Source organism: Amphiprion ocellaris, chromosome 21, assembly GCF_022539595.1.
Source record: "Amphiprion ocellaris isolate individual 3 ecotype Okinawa chromosome 21, ASM2253959v1, whole genome shotgun sequence".
Classification (NCBI taxonomy): Eukaryota; Metazoa; Chordata; class Actinopteri; family Pomacentridae; genus Amphiprion; species Amphiprion ocellaris.
The window spans coordinates 15,513,711-15,531,846 of NC_072786.1; the positions used below are offsets into that span (position 1 = coordinate 15,513,711).

At 39.5% G+C, this 18,136-nt stretch overlaps 1 protein-coding gene across 1 annotated transcript in view; it reads right to left on the reverse strand.

Annotated features, from left to right (window-relative positions):
* The window catches only part of exoc4 (exocyst complex component 4), a 146,647-nt gene extending 128,991 nt beyond the window's left edge, over positions 1-17,656 (reverse strand). Inside the window, exons 1-7 of the mRNA XM_023274626.3 lie at positions 17,517-17,656; positions 16,457-16,646; positions 14,586-14,780; positions 8,526-8,719; positions 5,199-5,308; positions 2,968-3,068; positions 2,666-2,820 (exon numbers count right to left, since the gene is read on the reverse strand). Coding sequence (XP_023130394.1) covers positions 2,666-2,820; positions 2,968-3,068; positions 5,199-5,308; positions 8,526-8,719; positions 14,586-14,780; positions 16,457-16,646; positions 17,517-17,596 — 1,025 coding nt within the window. The 5' untranslated portion in view covers positions 17,597-17,656. The remainder of the gene's footprint in view (positions 1-2,665; positions 2,821-2,967; positions 3,069-5,198; positions 5,309-8,525; positions 8,720-14,585; positions 14,781-16,456; positions 16,647-17,516) is intronic.
* Positions 17,657-18,136: the final 480 nt, after the last annotated feature.

An 18,136-nucleotide genomic window follows, 5' to 3' on the forward strand; every position in this document is an offset into this window, starting at 1 on the left:
TTAAAACTGAATTAAAGGACAAGTTTTGCGCAATTCTTCCGCCGTTCGTTCAGCGATGTTCTGAGATGAAGAGATCCGTTGTAAATACATTATTTAAGTCCAAACAGCTAAAAAGAAAATGGGCCAAAAGACAGATTTAAGTGATAAAAGTCAAACGCAAAATGCCTTTTAGACTGATGTAACACTGTTCGAACACTCAACAGCTAATGTACTGAGGCAAGGGCACCAGATAATAAAATGTTTTGTTGTAATTTGTCAATAGGTTCGCAAAATGCACATGGTGAAAAAAAAAGGAATGAAAGAAGTGCAAAAGTACAAGGTTTCAAGTGCTCAGGGACACAGCCAATGAAAAGAAGGCTGAGACAGAACCATCAGTAAAAAGGATTCACAAGCTAAAGTGTCAAGATTGGCAAAGAAATATCTGAAAAGAGATTTTCAATGGCTTCATGGACAGGTGAATGAGATGACTCTTGGACCAGATTTACAGATTGGGAAGACAATACAGTTTTTTTGAACAGCATTTAGATGGTTGTGGTTGCAGCTTCAGCAAGCATCGATCATGACAAATTGTCTTTTTAAAACAGAAGCTGACCCAAAGTGCTTTTCATTAGAGCAGATCAAGAAACTGAATCCATGAATGGAAGACTTATGGCAATCATTGAAAAAAAGCATAGCTACATTAGTTACTAAATAGATCTCAAAGGCCAAAAATACTGTTGGCCATTTTGTGGTACTTAATTGTTGCACTTACTCTAAAAAATGAGAATATACATGTAAGCTGAGGAAAAGAAAATCTGACTTTAGTTGCCTGGAAATTCATCACAACAGTTTCCTAGTAATTAGCCACATGTATACATTCCTCTCAGAAAGACAAACCTCACGTTGCCCTCATTAAACATTCAGGTTTGAAATTCAATACAATTTTGGATTGACACTAGAGCGGAGTATTTGTTCAACACTAAAATTAATCTTGAGGAATACAATTTGCCTAGTAATTGTGGACACAGTGTAATGTTCTTTTGTATTTCAAGTAGTCCCTCACTTTAAATTCCAATTAGATTCAGAATCTCCTATATACCAAAAACAAAGAAAAAAAGAGACATGCTTTAGTAATGCAAATTGAAGCAGGGGAGTTTAAGTCTGATTTGATGCAAATTACAAACACAACTACTCACATATCAGTGTTACATGCTAATAACTTCGGTGCGTAGGGTGGGAACATGTACAGAGTGTCTTTGTGGAAGTAAGATCTGGAGAAAGAAGTTAGAAAGGAAAATGAATTTCCGCTGTGGCTGAATGTGAGGATGTGAATGAGAACATAAACCTCTGAGAGCAAGCCACATACTGCCGTTTATGCTATAAAGTGGTTGTGTTGCCTGCAAGTCTGCAGTGCTATAAAATATAGTGTGCAATATTCAAGACCATTGTTCCCTACAAGTGGTACGTTGGTTGGAGTTTCCATAGCAACAAGCACTGACTTTAAATTGAAGTGAACATAGGGAGAACTAGGTGTGTTTGCATCCAAATACAAACGCACACACACAAACCTCAACGTGTTAAGCGCTCACACGTGTATACACACGCAGGCAAACTTAAAACAATCAGTAAGGAGGGGAAGTGGGAATGAGCTACATGGAGGCCTATTACATTGAGGTCAGATGAGATTCAGCAGGAAACAGGAGAAGCAAAGCAGACAAGGCTGGAGAGAACATCCCTGACAGAAAACAAGACGTTCCTCTTAAATGGTTCAGGATCAGTGGACTGAGACCTGTGCTTCTCAAGTCTGTTCACTGTATGTGTATGTCTGCAGGAGCTGACGTGACTGCTTTTTAAAATGTAGCAGTGCTCTACGGCAGGTGTGAAATTGTTTGTGTGTGTATGGGTGTGTTTAACCATGACTTGTCTGCGTTTAAAGCAGCAGAGTATCTGTTTTCATGGTCTGAGGCAGGTGTGTCTGCAGTCCTAGCCTTTACTGTGTTTCACACCTGGTTGCCTGTCTGACTATGAACACCCTGGGACTGCATTCAAAACATGTCGTCTGCTGCCTTTACTGTCAGCTCTAAATATAGCTAAAGGACCCACCGCATGCAACACTAAAAACAACAGTTGACTTATCTAAGCAAAGTTTGTATAATCAACAGCTCTACTGTATTAGTATGAATCTGCAGGGATGGAAGATTCCTTCATAGTCCTTACCAACCCCTGGAGAGTTGCCACCTTTTATTTAACAACACTGGAGAACTGAGTCTCATGGGAATACTATGACTTAAGAAGAATAAGAACGCAGGCAGCTTAATAAAACTCTAATACAGATACAATACTGATGGGAATACAAGTGACAGCTTTATTAAGGTCTTTTTCCGAGTTAGCAACAGTAGCTGTATACTGTTGTTTGCAGTGATATTTTTTTGAAGCACTGCTGTTACTTGCTGCTCATATCAGGCAAACGTTATAATTTTAAAAAGATGGCTTTTATCTTTCCACACAACTGCCTATAGTTTCCTCTTCATGGCTATCTATTGACTGCATCTCCCTTTCCCTCTTCACTGACTATTTAATACTAACCGCCGCTTTCCTCTATTTTTTCTGTATTCATCTTCCTTCTCCAGCTGTTCTGTACTCTCATGAAGCCATGATATTTTCGCATAGTGCCTTCTGTCTTTACCTTGGCTGGCTCTCCTGAGCCAGGTTTTCTCCCCTCTGGTAAGCATGGTCTGCAATCTGAGTGGTGGACCTTTTCACTATCTGTTTCAGCTCAGGTTCCAGCCGGTCCATTATGGCTTTGATGGTCTCGGGGAGTTTCTTCAACTTGGCCAGAGCCTGAAGAAAATGGATAATAACAACATTTTCCTTGAAACACAGGTACCACAGAGGCACTTTCATAGCAGAACAGAACATGGCATCACTGGGGTGTTAACATTCACAGCTAACAGTGTGTTCAGTATTTAGTAGTGTAGTAATATGTACTCTTATGAGGATGCCCATGAACTCAGCACTGTTCTCCTCCGGATCCACCTCAGGGAGATCTGCTTGGCTCAGTTCCCGCATATCCTGCTGCAGCTCACGCACTAAAGAAGGTACATACATATGCATTGATTAGCACATACTGTAAGAATTTATGAGATATTTACAAGCATGAATCTAATTACCTCAATAATGCAATAAAGTAATAATGAAATTAAATGAAATAATGCAATTTCAATGAATATGACAACACAATGATGAAAGAAATGCATAATTACATGTCTATGTGTTACTTTGCAAATACAAATGCTAACTGCTTTGTTGCGTGTTTGGAAACGTGCTGTTATTATTCTCTTTTTAATACCATAATTCAGACTGAAACAAATAATTGCATAGCTTCAACTGTATTAATATATAATGTCTTTTTCTTTCAAGCACATGCACCTGCACCCCCACCATCACCCCCATGCTCTCTCCATCTGACTTAGCCACATTAGCGGCTAAATTGAGAATGGCAGTATTGAGTGATGCTCTAATTTCCATTAGATGGGGCCTCCCAATTCCCCATCAAAGCACGTTAAGAGAGTTAATGTTTATGGCAAGTTAATGGACTTTGGGTGTATTTCCTCTTTTCACTCATTCCAACTGTAGTTTCTGTAATAATTATGACAATTAGTATCTACAAATGAGGTGCTCTAATGCTATTAGACAAAATGGCAAGCTAGGCCATTGATGGAAGCCGGTTGCTGCATCGTGACCACAGTTGTTAACATGACGGCACTTACCGCCTGGTGGTAGCTAATTGCCAGCATTCTCTTTGCATAATGTGGGCAAAACTGTGGTTTAGCTTTAACTTTTAGGCCTACAGAGTGGGAGAATTCAACAGATACTTATTATGTATTAGTGGTAATTTGTACATTTGTGTGTGTTTACGTGTTTGAGATCACAGCACACACATGCATGCTGATGAGGTGAGCTGAGTGAATAAATGGAGGCGGAGTAAAGGATATATAGCTGAAATTACTGAGCTACATAAGAAGAGCTAAACACGAAAGAGACAAAGGGGAAGAACAACAACGTTCTCTTTTTTTTTTTTTTTTTTTTTTAAACAGCCACTAAATGGCATAGAAAGGTTAGGTCATACCTTTCAGAAAAACCTTGCTTGTCAGGAGCCAATTATATGCTAATGCTGCTGTTAATCTGTCACTGCCACACTAATAAAGCAGGAGCTGCAGCAACAACAAGCTAAAATGCTTTTGGATGTTTAGTCCTATGTACAGTATGGTGCCTCATATACACAAATGGTGAGTTGCTAACTTAGAAAGCCAAGAGTGGGTGGTGAAAAAAATGCCAGGCTTAATATAAAAACTCAGAAACACCAAGGGAACACCAAGTTATTGCTGGATTAACTTTTTTCATTATCTTCTTGTTTGCGTTCCTCTGTGCTCTGCCTGGAAGGAATGCAGTGCTGACTCTACGCCCCTACAACCAAGAGAGGATTCATACATTTCTGAATACAGTTACAGTCTACATTATCAGTCTTTGTTAAAGCGCCGGTTACCAGTTTGAGCACAATAAATGCTTGTTCCCTGCTGTGAAGGCAGAGATACTGTGTGACTAATTGTACAGGTAGGGGGGCAGGATGATTATAATGATACCGTGGGAGATGTATATCATGATCATAGTTGAAGATGTTACAACATATACTGCAAAGAAGCAAACGTGGGTGTGTGCAAAATTATCTGTGTACGTCCAACAAGATTTCAGTGAGGTATTTAGTCCTTTGTATTAAAGGGTCCATAAGGCGTTTTCTGTGCACTTTCAGTGTGTGTATGTATGTACAATAGGGTTTGGAAATATGCACACCCATAATGACATGCAAATGGATGTAAGTCAGAGTTATGCTAATGACTTCATTAACACTAAGAATGTGAGCACAGTGAAAACAAAATTGCACGCTAAAATCCACAAAGGTTGTTATCCAATGAAAGCAACAACACTGCTAACTGATGTCTTCATCTCTATAGTTTTCCAAATGTTTGCCATTTAGATAGAGAAAAAACATATAATTTATTGTTTTTCATGAATCTTTCTGTTAAAAGTTCACTTTTTTCTACTTCCCTTTGCTTTCAGGATCATTTTCTCAGCCACCATCTTGTTTTATGTTTTTTTGTTATTGTTTTTTTCAATTGCTGCCTGTTCCTCCCATGTTTAATATGATCTAAAGGCTGTACCACTGCCGGATCCAGGGGTGCTGAACTGTGATGAATCCAAAAGCTTGCGTGGGGTCGACAGGCTGCTGATATCCAAAACAGGCATTGGAGATGAGTCTTTGGCCATTGAGCTGTGAGGAGGAAAATAATCCACGAGTTATCAAACATTATACTTTCTGTCTCATATAAAAACATGACACAGAATGAAGAAGATGTTCCAATAACCTTCAAAATTCTGGAGCAAATTGCTGTTAGAAATATACAGGAGCTTAGTATGCACTAACAGAAATGCAAACACTAACGTTCCCCTTCTCTATCAAAAAACAATCTACTGTTATAACAAAACGCCCTGCATCTCTTGTTGGAACTGGTGCTGCTTTCCAATGAGCCATTTATCAAGCCTTAAGCCAGAGGTGGAAGCAATCCAGGTCCTTTAAGTTGGGTGGTATAAACACAGTGTGCCTGCTAAGTGAGTGGGGTGTATGGAGGCCGGCTTGTTGTTAGAGACGACCCAATGCAGGAAGGCCAAGACCTGTCACTAGCTGACCCTCAGTAATAAATCATTGTACCTCGCCAACCCACTGCCACCATAATTATTGTAGCCCACACACATAGACACACACATGTAAAAGTGCAAACAACACTTCAGCTGAATGTCTTCCATGGTACACTACACCATCAGTGTGTTAGAGGCACTATTCCACATTATCCCATATGAGAAAGCACTGAATATAAAAAGCATTAACCCCTCCTTGGGAGTTTTCTCTTCACATTGCTTTTCAACACAGACTCTTGGCCAATATATTTTGACTTTTGATAGCAAGAATATATAACATGTCAGAGTAAATACAGATTTCTCCAAAGTAATGCCAAATAATTAAAAACATAAAACATAAAATGAGTGACCACATTAGTATTCACTCCCTTCAAGTTAATATGCAGTAGATGGACCTTTGGCCACAATTACAGCATTGAATCCGTGTGGATAGGTCTCAATCAGCCTTGCACATCTGGACACATGAGTGAACAGCTCATTTCTTATCCAGCCTCAAATTCTCAGTTGGACTGAAGTCTGGCTTCTGACTCAGCCATTCCAGAACATTCACCTTGTTGTCTTTACGCCATTTCCGTGTAATTTGGCTGTATGTTTTAGGTCACTGTCTTGCTGGAAAACATCTACTCCCAAAAAGCAGGTCTCTTGCAGACTACATCACTAGGCCCTTCGGGATTTTTCTATACCTTGCTGCATACATTTTACCCTCTACCATTACTACCCTTCCGGGGTCAGCTGCTGAAAAGCATCCCCCACATCATGATGCTGCCGCCACCATGCTTTACAGTGTGGATGGTGTGTTTGTGATCATGCACAGTGTTTGCTGTTGCTAAACATGGCGAGCAGTCTGTCAGAGAAAAAGCTCAATTTCAGTCTCATCAGACCAAAGAACCTTCTTCCAGTTGACTTCAGAGTCTCCAACACGCTGTCTGCCAAACTCTAGTCAAGATTTAATATAAACTTGTTTCAACAGTGGCTTTCTTTTTTTCCATTCTTCTATAAATCTATGACTGGTGAAGACCAGTCAACAGTTGTTGTATTCAGGCGCTCGTATAGCTCAACGCGTTGAGCGGGCGACCTATGTACAGGGGCTGGTCCCCGACGCAGCTGGCCCGGGTTCGATTCCCGCTCGCGGCCCTTTGCTGCATGTCTTCCCCTGACTCTTCTCCCATTTCCTGTCTCTCTCTCACTGCACCTATCCAATAAAAGCCGATAAAAGGCCAAAAAAATAACTTAAAAAAAAAAAAAAAAAAACAGTTGTTGTATTCACAGTCTCGTCTATTTTAGCTGCTGAAGCTTTTAACTCCTTCGAAGGGCTGACAGATGTCTTGGTGGCCTCCCTCACTAGTCTCCTTCTTGCTCGGTCACTCACTTTTTGAGGACAATCTGGTCTAAGTAGATTTAGGTATGTGCATTTTTTTCTTTCTTTTCTTAATGATGGATTTAACTGTACTCCTAGGGACATTCTGGGACTTTTCTTGTATCCATTCTCTGACATATGTTTTTCAATAACCATTAGAATGAGTTGCTTGGCTGCATCTGTGTTTAATTACGTGAGTCATTTTAAAGGGGCTTAATACTTTTGCAAATACTTACAATCCATTTTATATTTTTAATTAACTGATATTACTTTGACAAAATCTGAGAGTTGTTTCTGTAAATTCTTGTCAAAAAAGCCAAAATCAATGATTTAATGTTAAAAAGCAATAAAAGGGTAAATTTGCAAGGTGGGTGAATGCCTTTTATAGGTGATAGACCTGCATTAAGAGAATAACAAACTGTTCTCTTAAGTTACAAAGGTTTAAGTTATTCTCCTGTTGGTTGCCTAATTCAATTTATAGTGTGAGGTATCAGTGGTATCACTGTACATGTTGACATATCAGTATTCAGTAAAAGACATCGTCTCTCTGGTTTAAACCATGTTTTTTTTCCCCAAAAAAAACAAACAATACAACATGTATGCATCTCTAATGTTCTTACAGCAGCACATATCATGGCATAACTGCAAACCACTTAATTAACTGTGAGTAAATTATTACGGTTTGCCCCTAACAAGAAATAATTTGTGATGTTTTTCATCTGTTCCTTTGGAGCTTTACAGTACAATGTGCAAACTAAAGAAGCACAGCAACAAGTTAAACAAGGCCTAATTGTTTTTGTCAGTAATGGTCTTGGTTTCTATGCGGTGAATAATTGGCATGCTCTACTTAGTTGTTGCAGTCATGGAATAACTTATAATGAAGGCACATCTATACAGCGTAAACTTTGAAAAGTTGAAAAAAACACTTTGAAGGCAACATTTCTGTTGACTACATACTGTAATAGGCAGGCAAAAAGGCTTCTTTAGTACCTTGGACCCAAACAAACTAGCAGATGGATTTTTTTAACAGTCCATGTCTCTTTCAATCTTGCACAAATTAAAATCTATTAATGTCTATTAATGATGACACTGAAAGAACATATTGATTTAAAATTCTTTTGCATTGACCAGCCTAAGTAAACAACTCCAGTAAGTAAAACTACAGCTTTGCTGAAGCAAATAGGGATGTTTATTAAGAGAATGAAATAAAATATAATGAAGTATGAAATGAAATCCCTGATCTTTCCTTACTATAACTTAAAGCTATCCTGTTAAGTTTTACCACAAGCCATGCTACTGTGCAAAACACTGTAAGTCCTTGCACGGGTACAGAAACAATAATAAAAGAACATCTTTTTTCGAGTAAAAGGTAAGATGTGTGGGCATCTGGACCCCAAAGAATAGTAACCGTGTAATATAAGCAACTGCGCCTTACCCTGGAAGGCGAGCAGCAATTTTGTCCTTGTTCTTGTGCCCCAGGCGACTTGTGGACTTGATGTAGAGGTGCCGGTGCAGCTCATCAATGAGCACCAAGTGAATGTTGAGTTTCTTGCTGTGGAGCTCCAGGCGCAGGTCTCCAAGCCCCTCTACCTGCAGCAAGGGGCCTTCTAAGGACTCCACAGCTTTCACCTGTATGTGACAACATAACAGCAAGGCGCCAGTTATCCTTTGTTGTCGCTTGCAATTTTTTTAGTCTCTGGTCAGACCAATTTGGGTTTACTTTGCTTTATATTTTCTGTAATGTTTGCCTTTGCTAAAGAGTTTACAGTGAAAATTCCAAGTAAACACAAATCAACAAAGGGATCAACACAGGACAAAGACACCTGAATGAGGCACACTGCACTTTATGGCGCACGTCTAAATGTAACTCATGTTGTGATCATTTTACACTTCTGGCATGGAAAACAGCATGCATCACACAGCAAAAGCATATGTCAGTTCCACCTCCAAAGGTAGAAGAGACACCCTTAGCAATCCTTGATGCTATGACAAAACCATACAGTGCAAATATAGGCCAATTATCAAGAAAAACTTCACCAGGAGATTCAATTAACCCACACTAGCCTGTGGCCAGTGTTGCTCTTTTAGTGAATAATCTGCCCACAGCTACCAAAGACAAACCTCATTGTAAGAGCAATCAAAATGGCCTTAGACAGTATTTAAAGCCCCTTTCAGACAGGAGATAGAACACTGCTGGATTTATCAGTCTGTTAAGGGTTGGTATTCTGAGATTTAGACACATCCAATAGTGACGAAGAGAGACTTGGTATGCACACAATATCTGTCATACATACAGTACATCAAGCAATATATAATACATAACAATACACTAACAAACAAAATACTACATCTAAATCTGCTATCCAACAAACTGCAGTAGGCATACTATGACTCCATGTGTACGAAAGTTCACTTGTCTAAAGTAGAGAAAAGTACAAAGCATGACTTGCTGTTCAGTCCTGATCAATCTACTCTCCATGATGGGGATAATTCATAATTAGAAGTAATTAATGATGTTACTTTGGTTGTTCAAGGTGTGTAAATGCAACTCTTGCTTTGGGGATGCGGCTGGATGCTCAAGGATATACTCAGAGGAAAGACTCTTACAAATAGCTGGAAGCAACAAAGTAAATGTAAGCTATGGATTACGTTTTGTGAAAACCTGGATTACACTCATTATCACCGAGCCTCATTAATCTAACCATTAACAGTCTGTCTTCAAAGCAGTAAAGTTATATTTTCCACAGACATTTCCATGACTGGTTTAAGATTTTTGGGCAAAAGTGAATAATAAAGGTGTTTTGTTATTATGGTATGCGAACTGTGTCCTATACACTTTCTGTGGCGTTTTTGGACCAATATCCAAACATCCATTTCTTCCAGTGATTTGAGGTTGGGACATGGTAGCAACAGGCTAAACAGGGCATTCTCGATTTCCCTCCCCACAACAACATTTTGAAGCTGCCCCTGGAAGATCCCATCACGCCCCCAGGCCTAATGAAATATGTAATCCTTCCAACAACTATTGGGTCTACCTAAGGTCTCCTGGGCTGTGCAAAGGAAGGTGCCCTGGAGACATCCAAATCAAATACTTAAACCACCTTAGCTAGCTTCTATCAGTGGAAAGGAGCAGGAACTCTAGTCAAAGTTCCCTCCATATGTTTGAGCTCCTCATCCTACTTGAAAGGCAGAGCCCAGCCAACCCACAGAGGAAACCCATTTTGGTCACTTGTAACCACAATCTCATTCTCTCAGTAAATACATCGAGGTCATAACCATAGGTGAGAGTTGGAATGTAAATCTACTGGTTAACTGAGAGCTTTGTCTTTGGGCTAAGCTTCCTCTTCACCACAACAGCCCAGTGCAATGCCCACATTACAGCTGATGCTGCTTTAATCCATCTGTCTCGTGCTTCATTTTCCATTGACACCTGAACAAAATTTCGAGATACCTCAACTCCGTCAGTTTGGACAGAAACTAACTCCCAGCTTAGAAGAAGCAATCCACTGGTTTCCATCAGAAAACCATGACCTCAGACTTATAGGTGCAGACTCTCATTCAGGCTGCTCCACACTCTGTTGCAAACTGCCCCAGTGTTCACCCATTGGTGCCGAAATGTGGGAAAAGACTTCCCCAAATCATTTCACACAACTCCAAGTACATCACTTGTGCATGTCTGTACATTAATGCTTTTCCATGCAGTTTAGACTTGTGCAATGTCAAAAGTGATTTGGAAATGCTGGTAGGTCTAATCTGACTCAGTCAAATGGTGGCACATCAGCAGTAAGGTGTATAATTAAACTCCACAAATAAGCAATATACAAAAGATATATTATTTCCCAAAAATAACTGACATAATGTTTTGTCATGTGCTCCTGAGTCAAGCTTTTTCATTTTATCCAAACTCCCCCATTCTCCCTCCCAGCAGGAGCAGCAGTAGTCATGGCATGTTTGCCATTAATAAATCTTCATGCCATTAAATAAAAGGTGCCAACGTGTATTTACGTGCATATCTGTGTGTATTTCAGGGGCACTAATGGCCAGATGATAGCACTGTGAAGAATATTTGCATGGCTGGGGCAGGCCAGAAGGGAATGGGTACCGAGGGAGGGGTAGTACGCTGGGCAGGGGGCATGGGTCAAGTGTGTGTTGATGCAAATGAGAGTCACATTAGTGAGAAGATGAGCTAATGTGCTGCATGGTCAGTCTCCTTTGGCTTAATATAATAACTCGGCATGCCTGCGAGGCCTCTGCGTGTTCTCCATGTGAGTGCGCACCTCTCAGATGTGTCTGTGTATGATTATATGTGTGTGATTGCACGACTGTAAATCATTTAACGTTTATGGTTATTGTGTGTGTGTGTTTGGGGGGGGGATATCTCATTACCATGGGGCTGGGATGACAGAGGAAGGCTGGTTAACATCATTAACGGCCAGGCCTGTCAGCATAATGAGGGATATGAAGCCTCTAGTGAATTTGCTTAGGAGAAGAGAAGAGAAGAGAAGAGAAGAGAAGAGAAGAGAAGAGAAGAGAAGAGAAGAGAAGAGAAGAGAAGAGAAGAGAAGAGAAGCTCATCACTCGGGTTTCAGCTCCAATGGGGGTGTCAGTTGTATGCACCTGGATTTTGTGATACCATACGAACGAGGAGAGGTGAGGTGAGGTGAGGTGAGGTGAGGAGAGGAGAGGAGAGGAGAGGAGAGGAGAGGAGAGGAGAGGAGAGGAGAGGAGAGGAGAGGAGAGGAGAGGAGAGGAGAGGAGAGGAGAGGAGAGGAGAGGAGAGGAGAGGAGAGGAGAGGAGAGGAGAGGAGAGGAGAGGATTTCCAAAACAAAAGCCAGTCTCGTTTTAAACCAACCCCATGGGATCCAAAGCTGCCATTCAATAGTAGACAGAGAGCATAGTCTGAATTCTAATTGTCAACCCTTGGAGATATGCCTCACATAAACACACACCGCACACACACGCACACACACACACAGAGACAGCGTTAAAGAGTGTAAGCCACAGTGGAGGTGAGAAAGAGTGAAGCTAGGAAGTTTATCCCTGGCTAGCCTACTCCTGTTGCAGTACAAGGCAAAAAAAAATAAGAGAGATGCCGTCAGCATGTCGGTTACTTTCATTTCAGAGTAGGTGTCTTGAAAGCATACAATACTAGAGGGTCCATGAGTGCACAGCAAAATGAGCGAGGAATAGGAGAGAAACACTGAAAAGGAATAATTAGGTGCTAAAGAAACTTAATGTCAGTTGTGAGGCTGCACAAGGACAGCTCATTCTCACAATTTAATGACCATGATAAACTGATAAAAATTAAAACAGCTCATGTAAATTAAATCACTCCGTTTAAGCTCAGGTAAATTTCACATTTGAAACTGTATTTCAGTCTTACGTTACTTTTCCAAGTAATTTTTGATCACACACCTGTCTGAGCTGCTGCACCGCAATAACTGAGTGGAGACTACAGGCTTCTCTGTGCATAGCCGACTAGCTAGTTTCTGCTATAGATGCAAACGTTCAGCAAGTGAGATGCTATGAGTACAAATGTATGTAGATTTTGGCTCTCGGAGGTGCACTGAATTCAGGTAAGTCTTATTTCAGTACATTCACAGAAAGGTAACACGACATTGAAGTGAAAGCAGCACTCTGTTTATTAAATTAAGAAAGTGCAGTAAGAAATATTGAGACCGTAATGCCAAAGAACCATGATAAATAGATTAATAGTGATCTTAATGTTGATCAAAATAAACATGATTAGAATTTTGCCTATAATCGCAAAGCCCTACTTAGTTGTATGGAAATTTTTCAGTCAGAGTAAGGATGATGTTGACCAAAAACAGGTATTCTGTCAGCACCGTCTTGCAACTGTTGCCCCTACAAGAGGCAACACAACAAGTTTATTTGATTATTTAACTCCACAAAGCTCTGTCAGATGAGTGCAAAGCCAGATCTGAATGCAATCCAAAGCGAATAACTCTTTCAGGTGAATCTGCTAGTGTTATACCATATGAGAAAAGATGCTCATGGTTCGTACTCAATAAAGTCCTTACAGTAGATATCCTTTTTCAGCTCTTTTTATTTTATTATTATTTAAATTATATATTTAGTTTCAATGCAGCTGTACTTCCCTCTAAAAATCACTCCAGTCCTTCCTGCATGCTTAATTCTTCCCAAATACAGTTATTCAAATAATTTATTTCTTTACTATTTAATCATTTGTTTGGAATTCTTTTATGTTTACTGATCACCTCGCACCGATACAGCTGTTTGACATCTCATTGTCCACCATCCCAAAATTACAATTCAGTACTTGTATTTTTTTGGGGGGGGAGGGGGTCACAAGAAACATTTATTCCATCGTGGCAAAAATAAATTGTGTAAATAAAAGCAAAGGCTGGTGGAATTGTTCATATACCAAATATGTTATTTCCGGATTATTTTCACCATTTCATAAACATTAAAACATTCTCTACTGTGGCTTCAGTGTGGTTTTCTCTCACACATTATTCGTTCAAAAAATGTGCCACCAAAGCAAAAGGTAGGACGAATGCATCCAACATCACTTTGATATGTAAGGGAAAATAAAATGTGCTTAAAAAATGTGCTTTATACGTGCCGATGAAATGGCATCACCAAGCGAAGCGCATTTGAAGTTTACAAGACAGAGGAGAAGCGTCCAACTGACTTTGAACTTTTCACAACCTTTCAAAACGCGCTGTATAGACTGAAGACTGGTTGAATGAAGTTCCACTTCTTTCCACCCCTACAAAGAGGATTTTTCATGGTCCTTTGGGTGCACCATCATTCCTCTTTTTTCATCCTTCTCAGATAACCTTATTTCTAGGAAACTAATTATTACCAAAGTCTGGAGGCAGATGTGTAGGGGGGTTGGGGGGTTGGTTGGGGGGGGCAGAGGATAGGAGAAAGAGGAAGGGAATGAAAGGAAAGAAACAGAGAGATCACAGAGCCTGGTCGTTTAGTCCTCAATGCCATCCTTTAGCTCCCCTGCTGAGCATACGGAAGAACACACATCAAAAGAACAGGAGTACACGCAGACATACACACCTGCAGGAGCCTCACTGCACTAAGATTTGTGTGAGCTGCACCCATTGGACAGTTCAAGGCTAGCAAAGGGTTCTTTAAATGATGAGAGGCACCAGGAAATCAATCTTTAGTAGCAACACTTCATAAAAAAACTGCTGTTATATATGTGCATTGTGGACACTGAGGGTCTCAAGGGCAGTCTATCAGTGCTCCAGAAAATGTCAATAGCTCTTCCCATACCTTCAAAAACTGGATAAAAATCTGATCCTTTTTCCATTTTGCGCTTTTATTCCATCCAACCAAGTAATACAAAAAAATATTTAAAAAGGACAAATTTGTCAGGCACTCTTCCTCTCACAGTCTGTCTCTCTCAGTCGGAAATACTGTACACCCTTCACACATGCTCAGACATGATATAACACTCCTAGAAAGCACACTTTCATCCATCAGTCTACTCACCAGCATATCTGTGGCATGAAGGTAGTGCTTGCTTGCCATATAGGCCTCCAAACGCTGAGGCACCTGCTTGATGTTTTCAATGTCATCCAGCAGCTGGAGCACATGCTTGTGTTCAATGCCTTCTATCCACAGCTTCCTCAGCTCGTCCCTTTTACAGTGAAGCAGCATCTTACAAGACAGGAGGTTCTCCTTCACCTGCAGGGACAAAGTGAGATTGCCCAGTGACAAAGAAGAATGAATATCATTGTTGTGTGATACCAGTCTTTTTTTTCTGCATAGGCGAATTTTTGGCATCTCATAAAAGAGAGATTTTAGGCAGCGTCATGATAAGAATTGAGTTGTTTTGTTTGTTTTTTTTTAAACTCACTACTTATTAATTAGGTTTACTAATATATGATATACATTTTTGTTTATCAAATGGTCAGAAATAAAAGGTAGACAGATTTCTGTCCAATAAGGTAACACAAACTCATTGTCTTTACTGTACACATAACAATCACGCACATGCTCAGGCATAGTCACCCTTTAAAAGCTCATTCTGAGCTAAGAAAAACTTAGATACAATTTAACAGTGTTTAACATTCATATCAACTTAGATACTCCTCAAGAAAGATTAATATGTAATCTGTGTGTGAATCTCTGAAACATAATTAAAAAAGGAAAGCAAATAAATTAACTTACCTCTTGAAATATTTTAACTCACTGAGGATACTGGTTTTGCACTGACATTTCTCTTTGGTTATTTTGTGCTTGAGCATGTAAGTGAGCTGAAATAATTTGCAAGTTAAACTCTCTACGCACCTACACAGGTGTTTTCAATTGTGGCTGAATATCATACTCACTCAACCTCAAGCGGAAATTGGGCAGAGCTGTGCTAGGAGCATGTAGTGCTTAAAGTAGAACAAAAATGCCAAAAAGACATATTTCTAAACGGGTGGCAGCAATTAAAATTAATCATAGCTTAATTCCTTTTTATCTCTTTCGATTTTAAGGGTTCCCGCACTCAAGCTTACTGTCACACTGTCATTCCATTGTTTGTGTAAAATCATAAATGTCAGTGATTTTCCTGACAATGACAATTCAAAAGTCCATCTAGTGTAACTACCTATTGCTTAAATTATAATGTTGTCCTGCTGAGAAGAGAAAAAGAGCACTGTGAAACTAGATGTCTTTTTGCCCACATTGGCTTGCTTGTGGAGGGTGGTAGGGAATTCTGCGATGTCAAGAGACGAATCAGGAGGCAGACTCAGAGACACTCTGGAGACTCAGATGGCTTATGTTGAGAATAAGGTTTACTGATATCAGGAGAAGTGATACGACGAGCAACACAGTGATGTGAGCACTGGCAGCATCACTTCTCAGGTTTCTCTCTGATCTTCAGGTATATACTGTAGTTGGGAGAAGGTCAGATTTAGACTACAGACTGACTGACAACTCGTCTGCGTAGTCATGTCAAAATATCTAACCTTGATCATGGCAGAGAATCCTAGCATATTGTCCCCCAAGGGGCGACTTACACATTTTCAGGAATTTTACATTTGCAGTTAAGAAAATTATCTCCTTTATGACTTCAACTGGCAATTATTAAACGTGCAGTTTTCTTCTTGGCTGAACAGGATTTGCATTAATTTATTTATTTATTTTTTGTCCTGAAGAATAAAAAAACTAAAACTGAGATAAGAAACCATTTCAATGAATAAAGAGGCAAACGAAACTGAATGTAAAAACATACTTTTGTTTTTAATTACAGAGCTAAGAGTTACTGCTCTGAAATCCTAAATTCTGGAAAGGATTTTCATGTATTTTTTTTATTTTTTTTTTATTAATATACACCAGTGTTCATTTTTCATGGACATGTCTCTCTTTTCTACCTGTTTAATCTTGTTGCGGGAGCTGGTAATGCGCTCCGTGATGCTCTGGTAGGTCCTGATGGCAGTGGTGAGTTCGGCATAGTGCTGAACAATCAGCTCATCTAAATCCCTGTCGCATGTCTCGAATGCTTCTTCCAGACGACCCTTCTCTGTCTCTCTGTCCTGCACATCATCGCTGCTGGACAGAGTCCTGCATTGGGAAAGAGAGGCAGGATTCAAACCAAGAACTAAACCCACACTGTGAATTTGACTCAAGTATTGTTATTCAGGGGAACTTAGCAGCATCAACAAGCCCAGAAATGGAAATTACAAGGTGCGTTTGAGCTCAGCAGCACATGTAGCTGAAGGCAGCCCCTGAACGCAGCACAGGTGAAGTAAGAAAACCAAAAGATATGTAAATAACAGGCCAGGTTTTGTTGGATAAGAATGACAATATGTACAGGTGCAGTTATGCTTTTTTTTAAGGCATAAGATGCTGTGTAAGTCAAGTGGGCTAAACAAGTTATTGCACTACATACTGAGGACTCTAATACATTTAATCACTGTATGTTTTCAGTGTTTCTAGCAATGATTACGCAGATAGTGTTTCAACAAAAGAAAATAGCAGTCAAACTTTAAAATCCTGAGAGAAATAAAGTAATGTCACAACAGTTACAAAAACATACACAAATACCAGGGTTGTTTCACGTCGCTAAGCCAACAGAAAAATGAATGGAGATATGTTCTTGTCTGGTTTATCGTTAAGATGTATTAGCAAAACAGAGTCGTTTGAATATTCAAATAATGAAAGCCAAAGATTTATCTTTTTCTTTGCTTCAGGAAAAACTGCTGTTAATATTAACAGACATATAATATCTAAAATGTAACAGTGCAAATGTATGAGCTCTCATTTATTTCATACAGTCAACAATACAGGAAGGATATAGCTAACTCCCATGTAGCTTTAGCATGAACGCTAGCTGTCATTGCGTTTCTAAGCGCAAACACAAGCCCAGTTCAAGCGCTGTCTGGCGTCCTAATAGCGCCGGTTTCCTCATACGAAAAATGTAAGACAACTTACCTAATGACAGAGATGAGAAGACCAGAAGGGTCTTTGTTTTTGCTAACAGCACTCCTGTATCTGCCTGTATCAGCTGCCATTTTTACAGCTGCGGCACTCAAACAGGAAGACAGAAGCGCGAGGTAACAGCGTGGAATTCTGGGAGGTGTAGTGTGAAAGGATTCGCCACTCTACAACAGTGACTTCTGCTTCATTCATTCATTGATAGAGGTTATAGACAGTAGAAGTCATTATAGGCTTTTTTCTGTTTAGACACAAATATTTTACACAGAATAGTTTATCGACATTTTGAGCTTTTGTGACTCTTTTTCGAAATTTCACTTAAAATTGAAACATGATGCAAACATGACACAATTAAGTGTATTTTGTTTTGTTTTGTTTTGTTTTGTTTTGTTTTGTTTTGTTTTGTTTTGTTTTGTTTTGTTTTGTTTTGTTTTGTTTTGTTTTGTTTTGTTTTGCTTTGCTTTGCTTTGTTTTGTTTAGTTTTGTTTAGTTTTTTATTAAAGTAGTCAAATCATAGACCATGGGCTAGATAAGGCCATAAATAATCTTGAGGTGACACACCAAACCAAAACTAAATTTCAGAAATTATATTATGTTATTGCTGTATGTCAGTTGAA